The sequence below is a fragment of the Drosophila subobscura genome, chromosome U, assembly GCF_008121235.1.
Source record: "Drosophila subobscura isolate 14011-0131.10 chromosome U, UCBerk_Dsub_1.0, whole genome shotgun sequence".
In the NCBI taxonomy this organism is placed as follows: Eukaryota; Metazoa; Arthropoda; class Insecta; order Diptera; family Drosophilidae; genus Drosophila; species Drosophila subobscura.
In genome coordinates, this window is record NC_048534.1 from 21,300,542 (window position 1) to 21,316,047 (window position 15,506).

General features: G+C 42.3%; 5 protein-coding genes across 5 annotated transcripts; all 5 read right to left on the bottom strand.

Moving 5' to 3' along the window:
• Positions 1-9: 9 nt before the first annotated feature.
• Positions 10-4,443, bottom strand: LOC117901193 (WW domain-containing oxidoreductase). Its single transcript, XM_034811846.1, is given in 7 exon segments — positions 10-286; positions 351-479; positions 540-669; positions 3,482-3,661; positions 3,727-4,133; positions 4,135-4,237; positions 4,296-4,443. Coding segments are annotated over 7 exon segments (1,230 nt in total). The 5' UTR covers positions 4,388-4,443; the 3' UTR covers positions 10-97.
• Positions 4,444-6,655: 2,212 nt separating this feature from the next.
• LOC117900990 (serine protease inhibitor 28Dc) lies at positions 6,656-9,349 on the bottom strand. The gene is made up of 2 exons (XM_034811586.1): positions 8,430-9,349; positions 6,656-7,687 (listed from the first exon to the last, which is right to left on the bottom strand). The coding sequence occupies exons 1-2, from the start codon at positions 9,146-9,148 to the stop codon at positions 6,766-6,768; spliced, it is 1,641 nt and encodes a 546-aa protein (XP_034667477.1). The 5' UTR covers positions 9,149-9,349; the 3' UTR covers positions 6,656-6,765.
• Positions 9,350-10,783: 1,434 nt separating this feature from the next.
• On the bottom strand, positions 10,784-11,839 carry LOC117900991. Its single transcript, XM_034811588.1, has 3 exons — positions 11,580-11,839; positions 11,274-11,518; positions 10,784-11,218 (listed from the first exon to the last, which is right to left on the bottom strand). Exons 1-3 carry the CDS (start codon positions 11,784-11,786, stop codon positions 10,834-10,836), a joined length of 837 nt encoding a protein of 278 aa, XP_034667479.1. The 5' UTR covers positions 11,787-11,839; the 3' UTR covers positions 10,784-10,833.
• A 514-nt stretch (positions 11,840-12,353) lies between these two features.
• On the bottom strand, positions 12,354-13,471 carry LOC117900992. Its single transcript, XM_034811589.1, has 4 exons — positions 13,220-13,471; positions 12,913-13,154; positions 12,684-12,857; positions 12,354-12,616 (listed from the first exon to the last, which is right to left on the bottom strand). Exons 1-4 carry the CDS (start codon positions 13,424-13,426, stop codon positions 12,406-12,408), a joined length of 834 nt encoding a protein of 277 aa, XP_034667480.1. The 5' UTR covers positions 13,427-13,471; the 3' UTR covers positions 12,354-12,405.
• Positions 13,472-13,665: 194 nt separating this feature from the next.
• On the bottom strand, positions 13,666-14,841 carry LOC117900411. Its single transcript, XM_034810768.1, has 4 exons — positions 14,521-14,841; positions 14,219-14,460; positions 13,992-14,162; positions 13,666-13,924 (listed from the first exon to the last, which is right to left on the bottom strand). Exons 1-4 carry the CDS (start codon positions 14,716-14,718, stop codon positions 13,684-13,686), a joined length of 852 nt encoding a protein of 283 aa, XP_034666659.1. The 5' UTR covers positions 14,719-14,841; the 3' UTR covers positions 13,666-13,683.
• Between the last annotated feature and the right edge of the window lie 665 nt (positions 14,842-15,506).

Genomic DNA, 15,506 nt, shown 5'->3' on the forward strand with positions numbered 1-15,506 from the left:
CAAAGCAAATCACGTATACTCGAAGCTTAATATTATTTTTTTAGTGTATAAAATAGAAATACAAACATTTTACAAAGAATACAACATTGTTTTTGGTTTAATTTGATTGGTGCTCTAGCAGTTCGGAGACCAGACGCTCGCTGAGCTGCCACAATTGCTGCTGCAGTGCAGCACTCTTGGAGAGCTTGCTGGGCTCACAGAAGAAGCAATTGTTGAAGTAGAGTCCCGACAGGCCCGTCAGCTCGTTGGCTGTGGCGCAGTAGATGCTGGTGGCAGCCGCTTGTTGCTGTCAAGAGTGTAATCTTTCAAGTGAAAGTCTATTAAATTAAAGGCGCATTTCTCTTGCTTACCAGGGACTTGGTGAAGGGTCTCACGATGGCAAACAGCCAGCGGTAGAACCAATAATTACGCGACAATTCCGTGGAGACCATATTCCCAGGATGCACAGAGAAAACAGAGATTCCGCGTTGCTTCCAGCGCTGCAAGAATGTGTTAATTTAGTGACCTAATTTTGTGGGACAAGTTCGGGCGTGACTCACTTGAGCCAGTTCCTGGGCAAAGAGGACGTTGCACAGCTTTGCATTGTTGTAGGCCATCATGCTCCAGTATTTCTCTGGTGGTGGTGACAAATGATGAACGCCCAGATTGTCCACAGGAAGATTGGCGAACCTGGACGAAGGAAAAGAAGGATTGTTATAATCTAAGACGCATTTGTTTGTTTAGCCCAGTTCTTCCAGTATGGATCAAGCATTTGTTATTCATTCCTCCGAACCCATTGGACTTTGCTCCCCCCGCAGTCAACGCCAATCGCTAAACGAGTCTTGATTGGCATTGTCGTTGTTCTTGTGTATTGCCGGCGTTTAACGCTCGTTATTAATGAGATGCATAAAGTCAGAATCAACAAAGTACAGGGCATTGACAATGACTAAGACCCCTCCTTCGGTTTCATATGTTTCACGAAGTGCACCCAACAATGGGCCACAACAAGTGGCTAGTGAAACAAAGCCCAGACAATAAACTCTGATGCCACAAGGACAGTCGGAAGTGTATGTATGTATGTACATGAAATTGAACTCTTCTCAGAGTCTGTTCAGAGGGGCTTCAGCAATGGCGAGGGAGCTGAAGCCCCGTTCTGGTCACGTGTAGCGCATGCTCAGGGCGCATAGAGCCGCCACAAACATGAAAGTTCCGATTCGCGCACATTTTGGACTTTGGATTTGTTTTCATTTTTAAAATTCCCGACCAGCGCTCTCGGCTTGTGGCCCCAACTAAACAGCACAGAACAGAACGATCGATGTAAAAATAACGTCGCAAAAATCTATGCAAATTTGAATTTATTTTTACATTGCTGCTTTCTAGATATGTAAATGGAACTCGTTGTGCTGGCTGGCTGACTGGCTGGCGGCTGTTGTTCGGGCTTGTGGGAGTTAATTGTTGGTTTGGTGTTGCGGTAGGTACAGGCAGAAACGAGTGTTCGTGTTGTTTAAAGCACTTGCACTTGCTTGTACTTCTACGGAATGGAACATATTTAAACAGACGTGCGAGCAGGGAATTAATTTTACATATTTCATTCCAGCTTGTTTACATAAACCTTTAAAATTCAATAAATAATAATTAAGTGTACTAAATGCATTTAAGATTTCTACATAATGATGCGAAAATCTTTGCAATTCTCTGGTGAGAACTTGTAGAATTGTAGAATTGTTTGCCTTCGAAATGATTCGAAAATATTTATCAGTTAGCACCCATTTGCGTTGCTTTTGACCCCGATAGCAATTCATCAAATCTCGGAATACATTTTGTGGCATACATGACTACCAGCAAGTACACCGAATGGCGCACGAGACTTTTTGTTGCATGCGCTGACTGGACTGGAAAGATACATACTCGAAACGAGAAGCCAAAAATGTGATACGTGAGCTGAGCAACGCACACAGGCAGCCAGCAGCAGCAGCAGCAGCGGCAACGGCAACGGCAGGAAAAAGAAACCACCTCCAATATTCGTAACAACTACAACAAACTCCCCAATCCAATTGCGTTTTGTGCTTCTTCCGCTCGATTCAATTCACGCGAGTCTCCTCGTCTTCCATCATTTTTTATCTGTGAGATACTACGCACAGTGGGTCAAGGCATTATTTTAAATAGCAGGCTACACATTTAGGTGCAGTGAAATTTGAACATATAATATTAAAGTTGTTGAAGCCTCGAGGATCGGTATAAATTAGACTTGGGAAAGATGTTTGGATCTCCCTCTATAGATATAATTCATTGTCATCCTAGGATGTGCTCAATACAAGTATTCATCTATGTAGAACTATGCATAAACTATGTATATCCCACTGTGCCTACATCTGCACGTGAGGGTGCGCCCTGCTATACGAGTATGTGGGGTTTCGATAATGTAATCAAAGCTGTGGCGTCGTCGTTGTTCTTTTGATAGTATGTACAGTGGTTGATTTGGTTTATCTGAAATTTACAAGTACCATTGTGCGCAGCACAAAATGTAAATAAAGTCGCTGGAAAAACGTTTTCTCGAAGCTAAGTTCAATTGCGCTTCGCCTTGAAACGAGACCAAACAAAACAGAACTTCAAACAGTGACGAGGCAGATGAAGTGACGCCACAAGAGGAAACATTTTTGGAAACCAGACCTACACTGGCCCACACGGCATTGCTGCGAAATGAGTACATATGCTGGCGAAAATATTTATATTTGGCTCGCACCATGAATAGTTTAGCCCCAAAGCGAAAAGAAACCGGTCGGGTGCAAAGTCCACCGTGTGTGGAGGGGCATAAAAGTGCAGTCAACTCGCAAAATAAAATAAATAAAAGAAGAAAAGTAGGAGAGTCATAAGCGATGGCGTCGACTGCTAAATATTCGCTAGTAGAGAAAGATCTCTTAGATCTGTAACCCTTAAGCTATGAAAGCCTCGCACAACAGTCATACATTTCTGACTTTATATTTGTTGATTAGGAATTGCAATCATGGAATCTATATACAAAGTATAATCTATTTGGGGAAACATATTTTAACGTAAACAATAAATGCAGACAGGTCTACGTAGTTTGGACTACTGTGCAGATAATGTCAACGATTTGAAGTGATTAGCTGATGGTGACCCAAAATCCACAAATCAGACTTTAGTCATTGATATTAATATATGCCACTTGATCGATTGAGGGTATGGGGATCGCAAAACGTTGAAAACGGTTCCTGTTGCAAATACCATGATAAATGTACCTCAGACTCTAAGAAAACGAATACCGGTTGCAATAATGTCAAATGCTTTGCCGGCCAAAACAAAAATATGGAACTTGAATGAGATTTACAGTGGCGGCTGAAAAAGTGATCACAGTTCAATATGGTACTACAGATTTAAGCATAAATTTGTTCTCCCAGTTGCTAAATATTTCAATAAATATATCAACACATGTACATATATTCGGATGATGTGACTCCTTATTTTATTTAAAATTACGTACCTGTGTGATTCAGATGACAGCACCACAATTCTCGACTTGTAATCAAACAACGTCTCCAGCTGCAGAGTCAAGTAGAAATGGGATAAATGCGATACTTGGAATGTAGTCTCCAGACCGTCAACGGTCGTCGTATAGGGCAAGGCAAAAACGCCCGCGTTCAGGATGAGGTAATCAATGTGGCTGGAATATATGTACATGAATATTAATATTTTGTGTACTAAATCCTCTCTAGTTAAGTCACTCACCTCACACTCTGCTTGATTTCCTGCACAAATTGCTGGACAGCACGCAATGAACTCAAATCGAGGGCCACAAAGCGGCAACGAGCTCGCGCCGAGGGTCGCTCCTGGGCAATCCGATCGATGGCTGCCTCAGCGCTGGCCCTACTGCGACAGGCGAATATGATCTCACAACCATGCTGAGACAGAGAGCGAGCAGTCTCAAAGCCAATGCCGCAATTGGCTCCGGTTATCAATGCAATTCGTCCGTGCAGATCCTTGCCATGGAGCACCTGTAGTGCTGTGCTGCAGGAATCAAATCTCTGCCGCACTTGTGCCACGTTCTGGGTGGGTTCTTCCACAGCAAAGGCTAGGCGGGGATCCACATTGCTGCGCTGCTGCGTCTCTTTGTTGAGGAAAATAAATTTTTTTGAGCTGCTCGTCATAGTATTTTTCCCAGCCCAAGGGAAGCTCCCCAGTAATGCGCTTGGATCGCCCAGTCCTGGGATGGGTCCACTGCGAGGTTTTGTTCTGCTGGCTGGAAAGAAAAACAACATTTATCAGCAAAGTTTTATGGCTGAACTTGACCTTTATACTTCACGTAGCAGACAGTGCCGTCGTCTGTGGCACGCTCTTCCCAGCCTGGGGGCAGCTCATCCTCGCTGTCTGTATCCGGTAGGGACATCATTTTTTAACTTTTTAAAGCTTAATTTATTTAAAATTGGTTGAAAATACGGAAAGAACAAACACAAAACAAAGACAGAGCCGGCAGTCTAATTTATCGATATACCGCAAAACCATCAAAAATATACCAAAATATACCTTTTCATATGGTAAAGGAAAACAGAACGTCTAAATCGGCGTATTTGGGCGAGAAGTGATGTAGATGTAGATTAAAATAAATCTTCTTACTGGTTGACTATTACAACAGTAGGGGCGCTGCAGTAAGTGTTATACATGATGGTCACCAAATCTAGAAACTTCTACTTCTACTTATCTTGTACTTGTACTTTAATTTCTATCTGACAAAAACTCGCCGCCATAAAACGACATATTCCTCGGCACTATATTGCCGAGAACTGGAACTACGGGCACGAACTCGTCTGGTCTGGCAACACTTCAACCGATACCGCTAATTGTATGGTTTGCCCTTCTCGCTTTAGAACTTTGAAAAATTTGTTAGTTCTTCAATATTTCTCTGTGACATCCATATTGTAAATGTTACCCATTTAGTCACAGAGGCAATAATGTACAAATGTGGTATTCATCATAATACCCATTTGGTATCGTTCCGTTTGAACACACACCCAGACCTATGCTTCCACATGTTCGGGCTACAAGTAAAGACCCAGACAGTTCTTTTGAATTTGCTGTAACCATTGAAGTGTGTCCAAGTCATAATATTGGGGCAACATAATTGGCATATGGAAGTCTAATTCTCAGCACACAAACGATGCCTACACATACTCATAAATTGGCCCTGCTTTAGAGGTCTGTAGGTTCTGGCATAAATTTCGCTGCGCTTCAATCAGTTTCGAGTTTGCGATCGCCTTAAATGCATTTAAAATAAATTTTTCCAACAACTATTGTGCCAAATGTTTGAGAATTCTGTGGAATATATTGTGTAAATGTATAATCCAACGAGTTGTTTCGTTTTTGAGTGGATTGATAAATAAAATGCCATAAAATGGCACAGTTGAATTGATGCCCCCCTGCTGTGGGTGTGCAAAATGAAACTCAACCGAATCGCAGATGTCATGCCGGGCACAACGGAAACGGAAACAAAGCAGCATCAAAAATGTCATCCGTTGCACTGAGGTCGGCCTCATTTCTGGCAGAGCCGGCCAGTAGTGTCATTTAATATATCCATCACAGTTATTGGCAGCATCATTATCGCCATAATCATTATCGCCACTGTCCTAACGGCGAGATTATTTTCCATTCTGTTCGCTGGCCCGCCTAATTGATTTTATATTTAACATTTTTTTTGTGTAAATGGCAAAGGAGAAATAATAATCATAATTGCTCTAGTTTCGAGACTAATTAGCGTTCAGAAATAATTGAATTTGTCCATTGTGCCGCTTAAGCTCTGCCCCCTAAACAGGAACTGGTTGCAGTTGCAGCATTTGCATCTAATTTATGGGCTCAGTGAGAAAATAAAAACAGTCAGAAAATATAGGAAAAATACGCAAATCACATAAATCAATGTGATTAATTATGAAAATATTTTGTATACGGCCTTTGATGCGTTCAATGAGGATTTTACATTTAGAAACAGGTATTTAGATTCGGTCTGTTGAATATTGATCTTTTTCTTAACCATCATTAACCAATTATTGTAGCTTCTACAACAATAATGTGCGGTAAAAGTATTCTAGTTCTAGCACCCGAACTGTTTTATATTTTCTCTTTGTACTCTTTATACATAGGTATAAGTATAATCTACAAAATTGCCTAGAGTTGTCACTAACTTACAGATGTCAGCGAAAATGACTCCATTTCATCTGCCGCGTATTTATGCGAAAACATTATCAAGTTGACACCGTTTAGCTCACAAAAAGAATGGAATATAATTGTGTATATAACACATTTCAGCGATGTGTACTCTTTTATTGCAATGAAACGGAAGAAAAATTGCAAAATTAAAGCCCTTCGTGTAAATACGAGGCATGCATTTTTCATGACAACGTGGAGGTATTCTTCTCAACCTCCATCACCTAACATGCCATGAGAGCGTACTGCACTCGTTTTGGTACATTTTTTGTTTGGATATTTTATTTATGAAATGGTACATCTAAACCACAGAAAGATTTGCTGCGCCCCCTGGCGCACTTTTGTTGAAGCTTGTTCTGATTATGGAAGTTCTTCGATAGATGGCCGCGAAGAATCAGTGTTTAGCGGCGTAAATTCAAATCTTTAATATAATTACCAAGTGTAGCCCAAAAAAAACTTCCACTTGTTGCACTGTATTTTACTTAGTTTATTATCATATTAAATAGCTTCTTAAAAGCCTAACTAAAAAGTCAACGATCTTATGCACTAACTGCTTGACCTTTGAAACGAAACCTAATTAGCCGTTGGCGGCTCATTGATGATTCCGTAAAACAGGATGAGCTTTGTTGGATCATGGCGCACCAAAATAATGAAAGGTGTGTCGGCCCGGAAGAGCACATCGGGTCCGGATTTTTTCAGGTACGTGACCGTCGCCGCCGCTGCCTCCGTGCCCGTTTCGTTGACGGTGAAGTCAACTTTGTGCACAATGTCATCCACGACAAGATCGGAGCGTGCCGCGGGCGAGGCGCGTCGCTGGGCCTCTAGACTCTGAAGGCCGTTGCCCCTGTGACTATTGCTGAGTCCACTACCCGGCGACTGCGGCTCACTTGTGGCAATGAGGGAGAGGTCGCTCTGGACTGTGCTGAAGATGCCGCCGATGCCCATTTGTTGGAGCATGGTCTTGAGGTTAACAGACTCCGTAATGTGCATCTTGGGGAAGGCGATTATGGCTGTGCGGCGAACCATTTTGCCGATCAGGTCCTCGACCACGTCCGCGTTCAGTCTCTGCTGCAGCATCTGCAGCTGGTTGACGGACGACTTGAAGGGCTGAATGATGTACATGGTGCTCAGGTTGCCGCGATAGGGCAGGCCCAGGATCTTGCAGCCCAGCTGTTGGTCCTCGTGATAGGGAAAACTGCCGCCCGTCGCCATCATCGAGACAGTCAGCGCCGGCTGTGTGCCCTCGCCATTTGGATAAAAAATGTCCGGCCTGGTGGCCGACATGACGAAATCCGTTTCCCAGAAGGCCTTGAAGTACAGTGCATTGGCCAGGATCATGCGGGTGCTCTGTGGTATGTCACTGGATATGATGCTCTCGATATGGTTGCGTGTGTGCTGCGCCACCCAGCTGTTGATGTTGTAACGCGCCTTGGCCGGACTTGCCTCGAAGTCCTCCGTCTCCAGATCCGAGCCATAAATATCGCGAATTACTTGACTGTAAATGCAAAGAAAAGAGGAAACATGAGTTAGAAATCATCGGTGGGTTTGTAAATTACGTAGTGCATTAGGAACGAACACATGTTGCAGGTAGCTTTCGGGATGTACGGACAGAAAATGGAAATCTAACAGCAATCGGAGCAATTTGTGATTTCCTCAAGCTTTGCTGATAACTCGGTTGATTTAATCCACACATGTTTTTCCGCTTAAACGTGCCGGTTGTTATTTCATAGCTCTCCCCGATTTAATCTTTATCTGTGCGCATGCATTGCCAATAACTAACTTCCCACTGATCTGAAGGCCTATCCTCAAGGAAAACTGATATTTGCATGCCTTTTTGATTTTAATCTGAGCTTCAACATATTTGAAAATAAAGGGAAAATACTCTGATAATCTTATGATTTTTGAAACACTTCTTTCCCTTTGTGGAATGTATAAATCTTTACTTTAAATAGTTTTTCTCTTAAATCAATTTATACAGGACTTGATTTTGGCCTTTTCTCTGCATTGAAACTTGACAGATAAGTGACATCAATGGGGCATCAATGACATCTCCCTACTTGTGAGTATTTGAAAATCAAACATTTCCCAACCCTACTTTACATGCTTCGTTGCTGAATCATTCTTGATATTCCAGATTGCCGCTGGATCCGCAGCTGCTCAAGGCAACCACTAATAGTCTGGCATTTCCCATCTCCAACATGAACTCGGGGATCCAGTTTATGGATAATTAACCTCACCTGTAACCGGCATTGAGCGTGTAGCCCGCCTGGGTGAACAGTCCGTTGGCCAGATGCACCTCGTGGGGTGCGGGTCTCAGATAGCGTCGATATTGGCGGCCACTACTCGTACGCCACGGCACCTGTGGCCGCTGGGCGGACACCGACTCCAGTGTGGGCTGCCGCACATCCTGCAGCATCAGGCCGAATTGCTCGTGAAATTTGATGGTATCCGATGTGCCAAACACTGAGGACAGCTCCTGGTAGCTGCGCCCCTTGGCGCCGAGCAGCAGTAGGGCCAGCGAGGAGGCAATGCTGAGGGGGGAGAATATCTCGGTCTTGCGATATCTCGCGCTCAGTTGATTCGCCAGATTCTGGGCGAAGTTGAAGACACTGCGAGCTATCTGATCGGAGCTGGCCACGTCCACGTAGGATGAGCCGGAAGCGGAGCTACCCCAGGTAGCACTCCCAGCTATGGAATCTGTGCGAATGTTCACTGTCTCGTTGACAAGGTCGGGCGATGGCCGGTACTCTGCGGGCTCCGACTGTTGCTGTTGCTGTAGCGGTAGCCGTGGCTGTAGAGTCTCTTGTTGCTGCTGTTGCTGCTGTTGCTGCTGCTCTTGCTGCAGCCGCATGATGTAGGCCTGGGTCTCGGGACTGCGGAGATCAGTACGCCACAGATCCGTCTCTGATCTGACCGCACTCATCAGCATTACAAGTGCCAAAAGTAAGCGCCACATATTGTAGAATTAATAGTATTATTTTTGAGTCTAATCGGATCAGTGAATCCGTAAATAAACACACAGTTAAAGCTGCTATATATATATTTATATATGTATAGTATATTTCGTTGGTGGTATGTGTGTGTGAGACCGCGAGCTTAGAATCGCGAAAGTCGATCGAGGCAGCTACGTTTGCCAACACCAGGCATCAGACAACTAAACTGCCAACGCTCAGCGCGAATCATTATAAAACTTGAATCGGAATCGTAAACTTGTTATCAGCTTTCGTACGAACTGTTCATGCGAACTCGGCTTCAAGCCGAGCTCTCTCAATGTCTCTCTCTCTCTCTCTCTGTCTCTCTCTCTGTAATGGCCCTGTAATTCAGTCCCCTCTCTGTTCATGTGTTTGGCCTGTCGACTCATACCCATGCCATCTGGTGTGGGTTTACCCACGACTTTGTTTACATTGATGCCCTCCGATGGGGGGTTGTCTGCACTTGTTATTGATTTGCCATGATCGGGGTACTTTCTGGGCTGTACGGGTGAGAAATTATTTGTGCCGGTGCCTCCCACATTTTTCTGCGAAACCAGTAGCGGAAATCCATTGAAGCTCTCTGTCTCTCCCGACCAAACTCATGTGACGTGCATGCTAATATGTTCTCTGTCTCTCTCCCTGCCAGTACACAAAGAGTTAGAGTAAATGTTTTAAATATATATTAGGTTCGTTATATGATTTATGTTAGATGCGTATTCTCCGGCACCGTCACTGGAAAGTTTGTGTCGCCTTTTGGGGTGCTTCTGGCAGTAGCTTTTGTGTTAAAGTTAGGGGTTTCCCCATTTTAGCAGAAGAATTATATGGAAATGAGTTCAACCGTTGATGCTGGTAAAAGCCGCTACAAATAATTAAGAACATTTAAGAACGGGGATTATTATAATCATTGAGCTGCAGTAGAAGAGCAGGAAGTGATCAGACCACAAACCATTTCGGGAAAGTAAAGGAAATGTGATCAACAAATGTTTTTAGGATTTGTTGTTTAAAATTAAACTTTTTTACATAACTTTTTCACCTTCTATTCAATTTCCCTGAAATTTTCACTCAAATTTCATATAAAAGTTTACAGGAGAACAATTAATTATTGTCCAAATTAATCTTTAACATCTTCAAACCATTCTCGTCAGGGAAGTGTTGTAGGAAAGACTGACAATTATCAAACTAACGAAGTTTGAATTAACTTTGTCACGCGAATCTGATTGTCACTTCGAAAAACAATGTTTGGCTTGCAAATTAAAACGAAAGCATTTGAATGACTAACCAACTGCAATTCAGTGATTCACTCGTATCATCCAAACAATCTCTGTCCAGAAGGGATATACAAACACTCACAAATTTAATTATATTTATCTAAGTTAAATACTAAAAAATGGCAGTTAACCCAATTAAACGGGCATTATGTGCTGTTACTATGCCGCCCTTGAATAACTGACTGGCTGTCACCTTATCTTCTGTTTGTTGACAGTTCCTCAAGTTCAACAAGCAGAACAAAAAGGAGTGTGAACCAAATCCAAAAACTGACTCGTCATTTATTGTCCACTCAAACAATAATACGACTATTTATGTTATAAGTAATTGCAATCGATGGCACTTGTGATTCTTCACTTTTTTATTCATTCTTCTTATTTTATTTTCCTTATCTCTCATCTATTTATTCGGCCCAAAAGACTTTATCAATTTGCTGGAAACCAAGTTTCTCGAACATAGCGCGGGAGGCCGTGTTCTGTGGCACCACCGGAGCCACAACAGGTTCGCCCAAGTCATTGATTTTTTTCGACAGAGCGCGAACCATCAGGTTGCCCAGGCCCAGACGTTTATGGGACTCCAGAACTTGTAGCAAGCCCAAGGATCCAATTGTAAGTCTCAGGCACCAGGCCACCAATTTGCCAGTCTCATCGTAGGCCCCGACATTCTCACTATACTGAATTTGTCGCCGGACAACTTTCACAGAATTATGACTACGATGTGGCCAGATTTCGTTGACCGTTTCGGCATCTTCAATTCTCAGGCTGTCCAGTCTGATGCCACTTGGGGCCCTAGAAGATATAAAAATGTAGTGGGAGTCTATAAATTTGAAGGATTGTTACTTACTCAATGGTGAAAGTGGAAACAAGTTCTTTACCAGCAAAATACCAAACGGTGTCCACAAAATTGAGTTCTTTGGTGAGGAATGTCGTTCCAATGTGCCTGACCACAGGATCAAAGCGAGAGCTGTACCCAAAGAACACGTACTCGTCATTTGAGGGCTTCAGGCATTCCAGTGCCTTGGTCACCCGGCTCAAATCATCGCCCAGTGTGTTGAAATAGAGATGCTGATGCTTAGTGCCCATATCCACCTTATTTGAGAGAACACAAACAATGGAATTCTCTTATAAAATGCATCTCATTTATACTCACGGCCATTACGAATGTTCCCTCTTGCTGCCAGTCGCCATTTAGCGAAAATACTCTGACGGGCAGCTCTGGCTCTTGCTGGACCCAATTTATAAAGTTATTAATGCACATGTAACCATGTGGATCAGTGTCTCGTTTGTAATAGAGATCGCGCAGCTTGATCCAATCGCCGCGCGGTATTTCCACCAACGAATCCATCTCCACCGACATGGGACCGACCTGAGCGATAGCTGCAAACCGAATAAACAATAGAGAACAAGAATTGAATTCAAAGAGCATGGAAATGCTGATTGCAATATTCTGCTAGAGCTCAGAGAATATAAGAGAACACGAATAGCTATGCTTAGATTAGAAAACGCTGATGTTTGGCGTATTTTTATTTATTTTAGTAAGTGGAAACAAAGGAAGCCAATCTGTGAATGCTAAAGTCAAAAATTTTCTCTTATTTTTAAATATAAATACATTTTTCAAAGAACTGTTTAATAATAATGAAATCTTATTTACCAATTGTTGGTTTTAAAAGTAAAACGAAAGTTCCACTAAAAGATATGTAATTGTATATACCAATTAACTAAACCTTATCCCATATATCAGTTTATGAAATTAAACTGCCATTAAATGCTATTTTCATGCCTCCTTGAACTGCCAAATGCTTATCTCTTATCTTCTGTTTATTGAAAGTTCCTCAAATACAGTAAACATGAGGAAATGAAACAAAAACTGACTTGTCATTTATTGGGCATTCAAACAATAGTTAGATTAGCAAAGTTATCCATGTTCCAGTTGCTTCAGTTCTGAAAGTCATTTATTGTCATTATCTCTCATCTATTTATTCGGCCCAATAGACTTTATCAATATTCCTGAAACCGAGTTTCTCAAACATAGTGCGGGAGGCTATATTTTCTGGCACCACCGGAGCCACAACTGATTCGCCCAAGTCATTGATCTTTTTCGACAGAGCGCGAACCATGAGGCTGCCCAGACCCAGACGCTTATGGGACTCCAGAACTTGCAGCAAACCCAAGGAACCAACTGGCAATCTATCAATGAGGAGCAGAGAATGGAAGTTAAAATTGAATCGTATTTCGAATCATTCGAATTTCTCACCTCAGGCACCAGGACACCAATTTGCCAGTCTCATCATAGGCGCCGACATTCTCACTGTACTGAATTTGTCGCCGAACAAATTCCACTGAGTTGGGATGACGATGTGGCCAGATTTCGTTGATCGTTTCGGCATCCTTAATACTTAAGTTGTCCAGTCTGATGCCATTTGGGACCCTAGAAAATATCACAATGAAATGGGAGTCGAGAACACTGGAGTTTTGAGACTTACTCGATGGTGAAAGTTGAAACAAGTTCTTTGGTGGCATAGTACCAAACGCCATCCGTAAAACTGAGCTCTTTGGTGAGGAATGTCTTTCCAATGTGCCTGATCACAGGGTCAAAGCGAGATCGGTACCCAAAAAACAAATACTGATCGTTTGTGGGCTTCAAGCATTCCAGGGCCTTTGTCACCGGGCTCAGATCATCGTTCAATGTGTTGAAGAAGAGATGATATTTATGGCCCATTTCCACCTTTATTCAGAGCACACAAACATTAGAATTCTCCTATGAAATGTATCTCTTTTGTATCTACTTACGGATATGAGAAAGGTTCCCTCTTTTTGCCAGTCGCCATTTAGCGATAATATTCTGATGGGTAGTTCTGGTTCCTTCTTCACCCAATTTATATAGTTATTAATGCACATGTACCCATGTGAACTTGGATCTTGTTTGTCATAGAGATCCCTCAGCTTTATCCAATCGCCGCGAGGTATTTCAACCAGTGAGTCCATTTTCTCCGACATAGAACCGACCTGAGCGATAGATGAAAACCGAATAAACGAAAGAGAAGTAAAATTTGATGAAAAGAGCAGGGAAACGCACTTCTGCAAATCTAGAGACTCAGAGAAGGGTAATATAAGAGAATGCGAGGAACTATGCGTAGATAAGAAAACGCTGATGTATGCTGAATTGTAACTATTTAAGTAAACAAAGGAGTCAAATCTGTGAAGGCTGTCTAGTCAGATATATAAATGATAAGTTTATTTAGTTTAACGCAATATTAAGCCATTGTCTGCATCTGGGTTTCTGGCATTACAGACCAATACACAGTATTGATAATTTCAAATCCAAGTTTCTCAAACATGTTTCGGGATTTTTCATTCTCAGGCAGAACCGTGGCCAAAACTTCAGAGCCCGTCCCTCCAATGACTTCGGCAATGAAACGAATTATCGTGGAACCCACACCCGCACGTCTGTGGGCGGCCAAGACATGCAAGTTGCTCAGGCTGCCATGAGGAGATCTATGGATGAAGTGGAGCAACAATATAAGAGTAAGTAACCCATAAACCCTATCTACATATGTCACACCTGAGGCACCAGCCATGCAGTTTTCCAGTCTCAAAGAAGCCGGCACTAAAATTGTTCTTAATAAACCCTGTTATCAGTGGCAGAGACTCGTCAGAGCGATAGGGCCAATGCTTATCCACCTCGTGAGCATCGATGGGCTCGAGATTACGACAAAATAAATTGGGGGTATCTCTGAAATGTTTTGATTGTTAGCGAAGATTTGACAGAGTCGGTAATTACTGCGTTACGTTCGTGGAAATTTATTGATTGCGGATTTGTGCAAATGGTAGACAAGCGCGTCCTGATGTACCAGCTGACACGGCTGACATCTGGCTGCCCAATAATGTTCCACAACTGGCTGCAAACGTTCCTCATAGCCACATATCAAATGCCAAGTTTGTAGATTTAAGGCACACAACGCGGACTGCAGCTCCTCTACAGATTCTTTCACGGTATTCAAGTAAACATACGCCTTCTGGGCCACAGAATGCTGCAAGTAAAATATACATAAATTATCTTCATAGATCAGCGATGAAGAGCGGAGAGCAACAATTAAAATATATCTGCCATGGTTCGGGAAATCAGCATCGGTGGTATAAATCTTAATCGTTTCATCAATCGAACTTGGTGCCCAGTTTATAAAGTATTCTATCAAGTCGTAGCCAGTCAGATTTGTGCGATCGCCGGCATAAACATCTCTCAAGATTGTCCACTGATCACGCGGGATCTCTAATAATTTGGAATCCATCAGAAATCCAGCTGAAGCTGTATCAGAAAATAAACTGAAAGCTCAAATGATTATCACACTTGTCATAGCCACAGTACTTGAAAAAAGTGAATACCGGCCAGCTGAATCTTATGTACCCTTTCAGTTAGACAACCAATATGCTACTTTATATAGAATGTTTTTTGGAGGATCGTCTCGATCAAGAATATTTATTATTTATGGAGTCGGGTTGCACATAGATGAGTTTTTTCTAACTTCCAATTTTCTATACCTCCAGCAAAGAGTATAAAATGGGCAGAAAATTTGAAGATAAGCGCTAGCTTGATGGCTCTCTTAATATACGATCATCAAATAATGGTGTTGCTCTTAACTACAAACTCTCTTAATGTTTCTCTTTCTTCTCTTTATTTGCATTCGAGCGACACTTTTCGATAGCAGTTTTACTCATATTTGCGCTAAAATTAATCGATATCCATTGCCGGCGATCAGCTGTTTTTTGTTGATTTTTTTTTATTTTTGCTTTTTCTAACTTTAATGCGTAGAATCTGAAAAATATAAATGATAAATGCCTGGACTTAACGAACTCGATCAGATTGAGCGCACAACTAAACTGCCAGGTGAGTGCGACAGCGTCTATTATAATAAATCATTCTTTAAATGGTAAATTTCTATTTACCAGATATCGGCCGACCGTTTATAAAGGTGCTCCCTGTTCAGTAGCCGGCTGCAATATGTTCAATACTATATTTACCACGCCGAGAAAAAACCAACAAACTAATCAAGCGACAGCATTCGCCATAAAAGCTGTC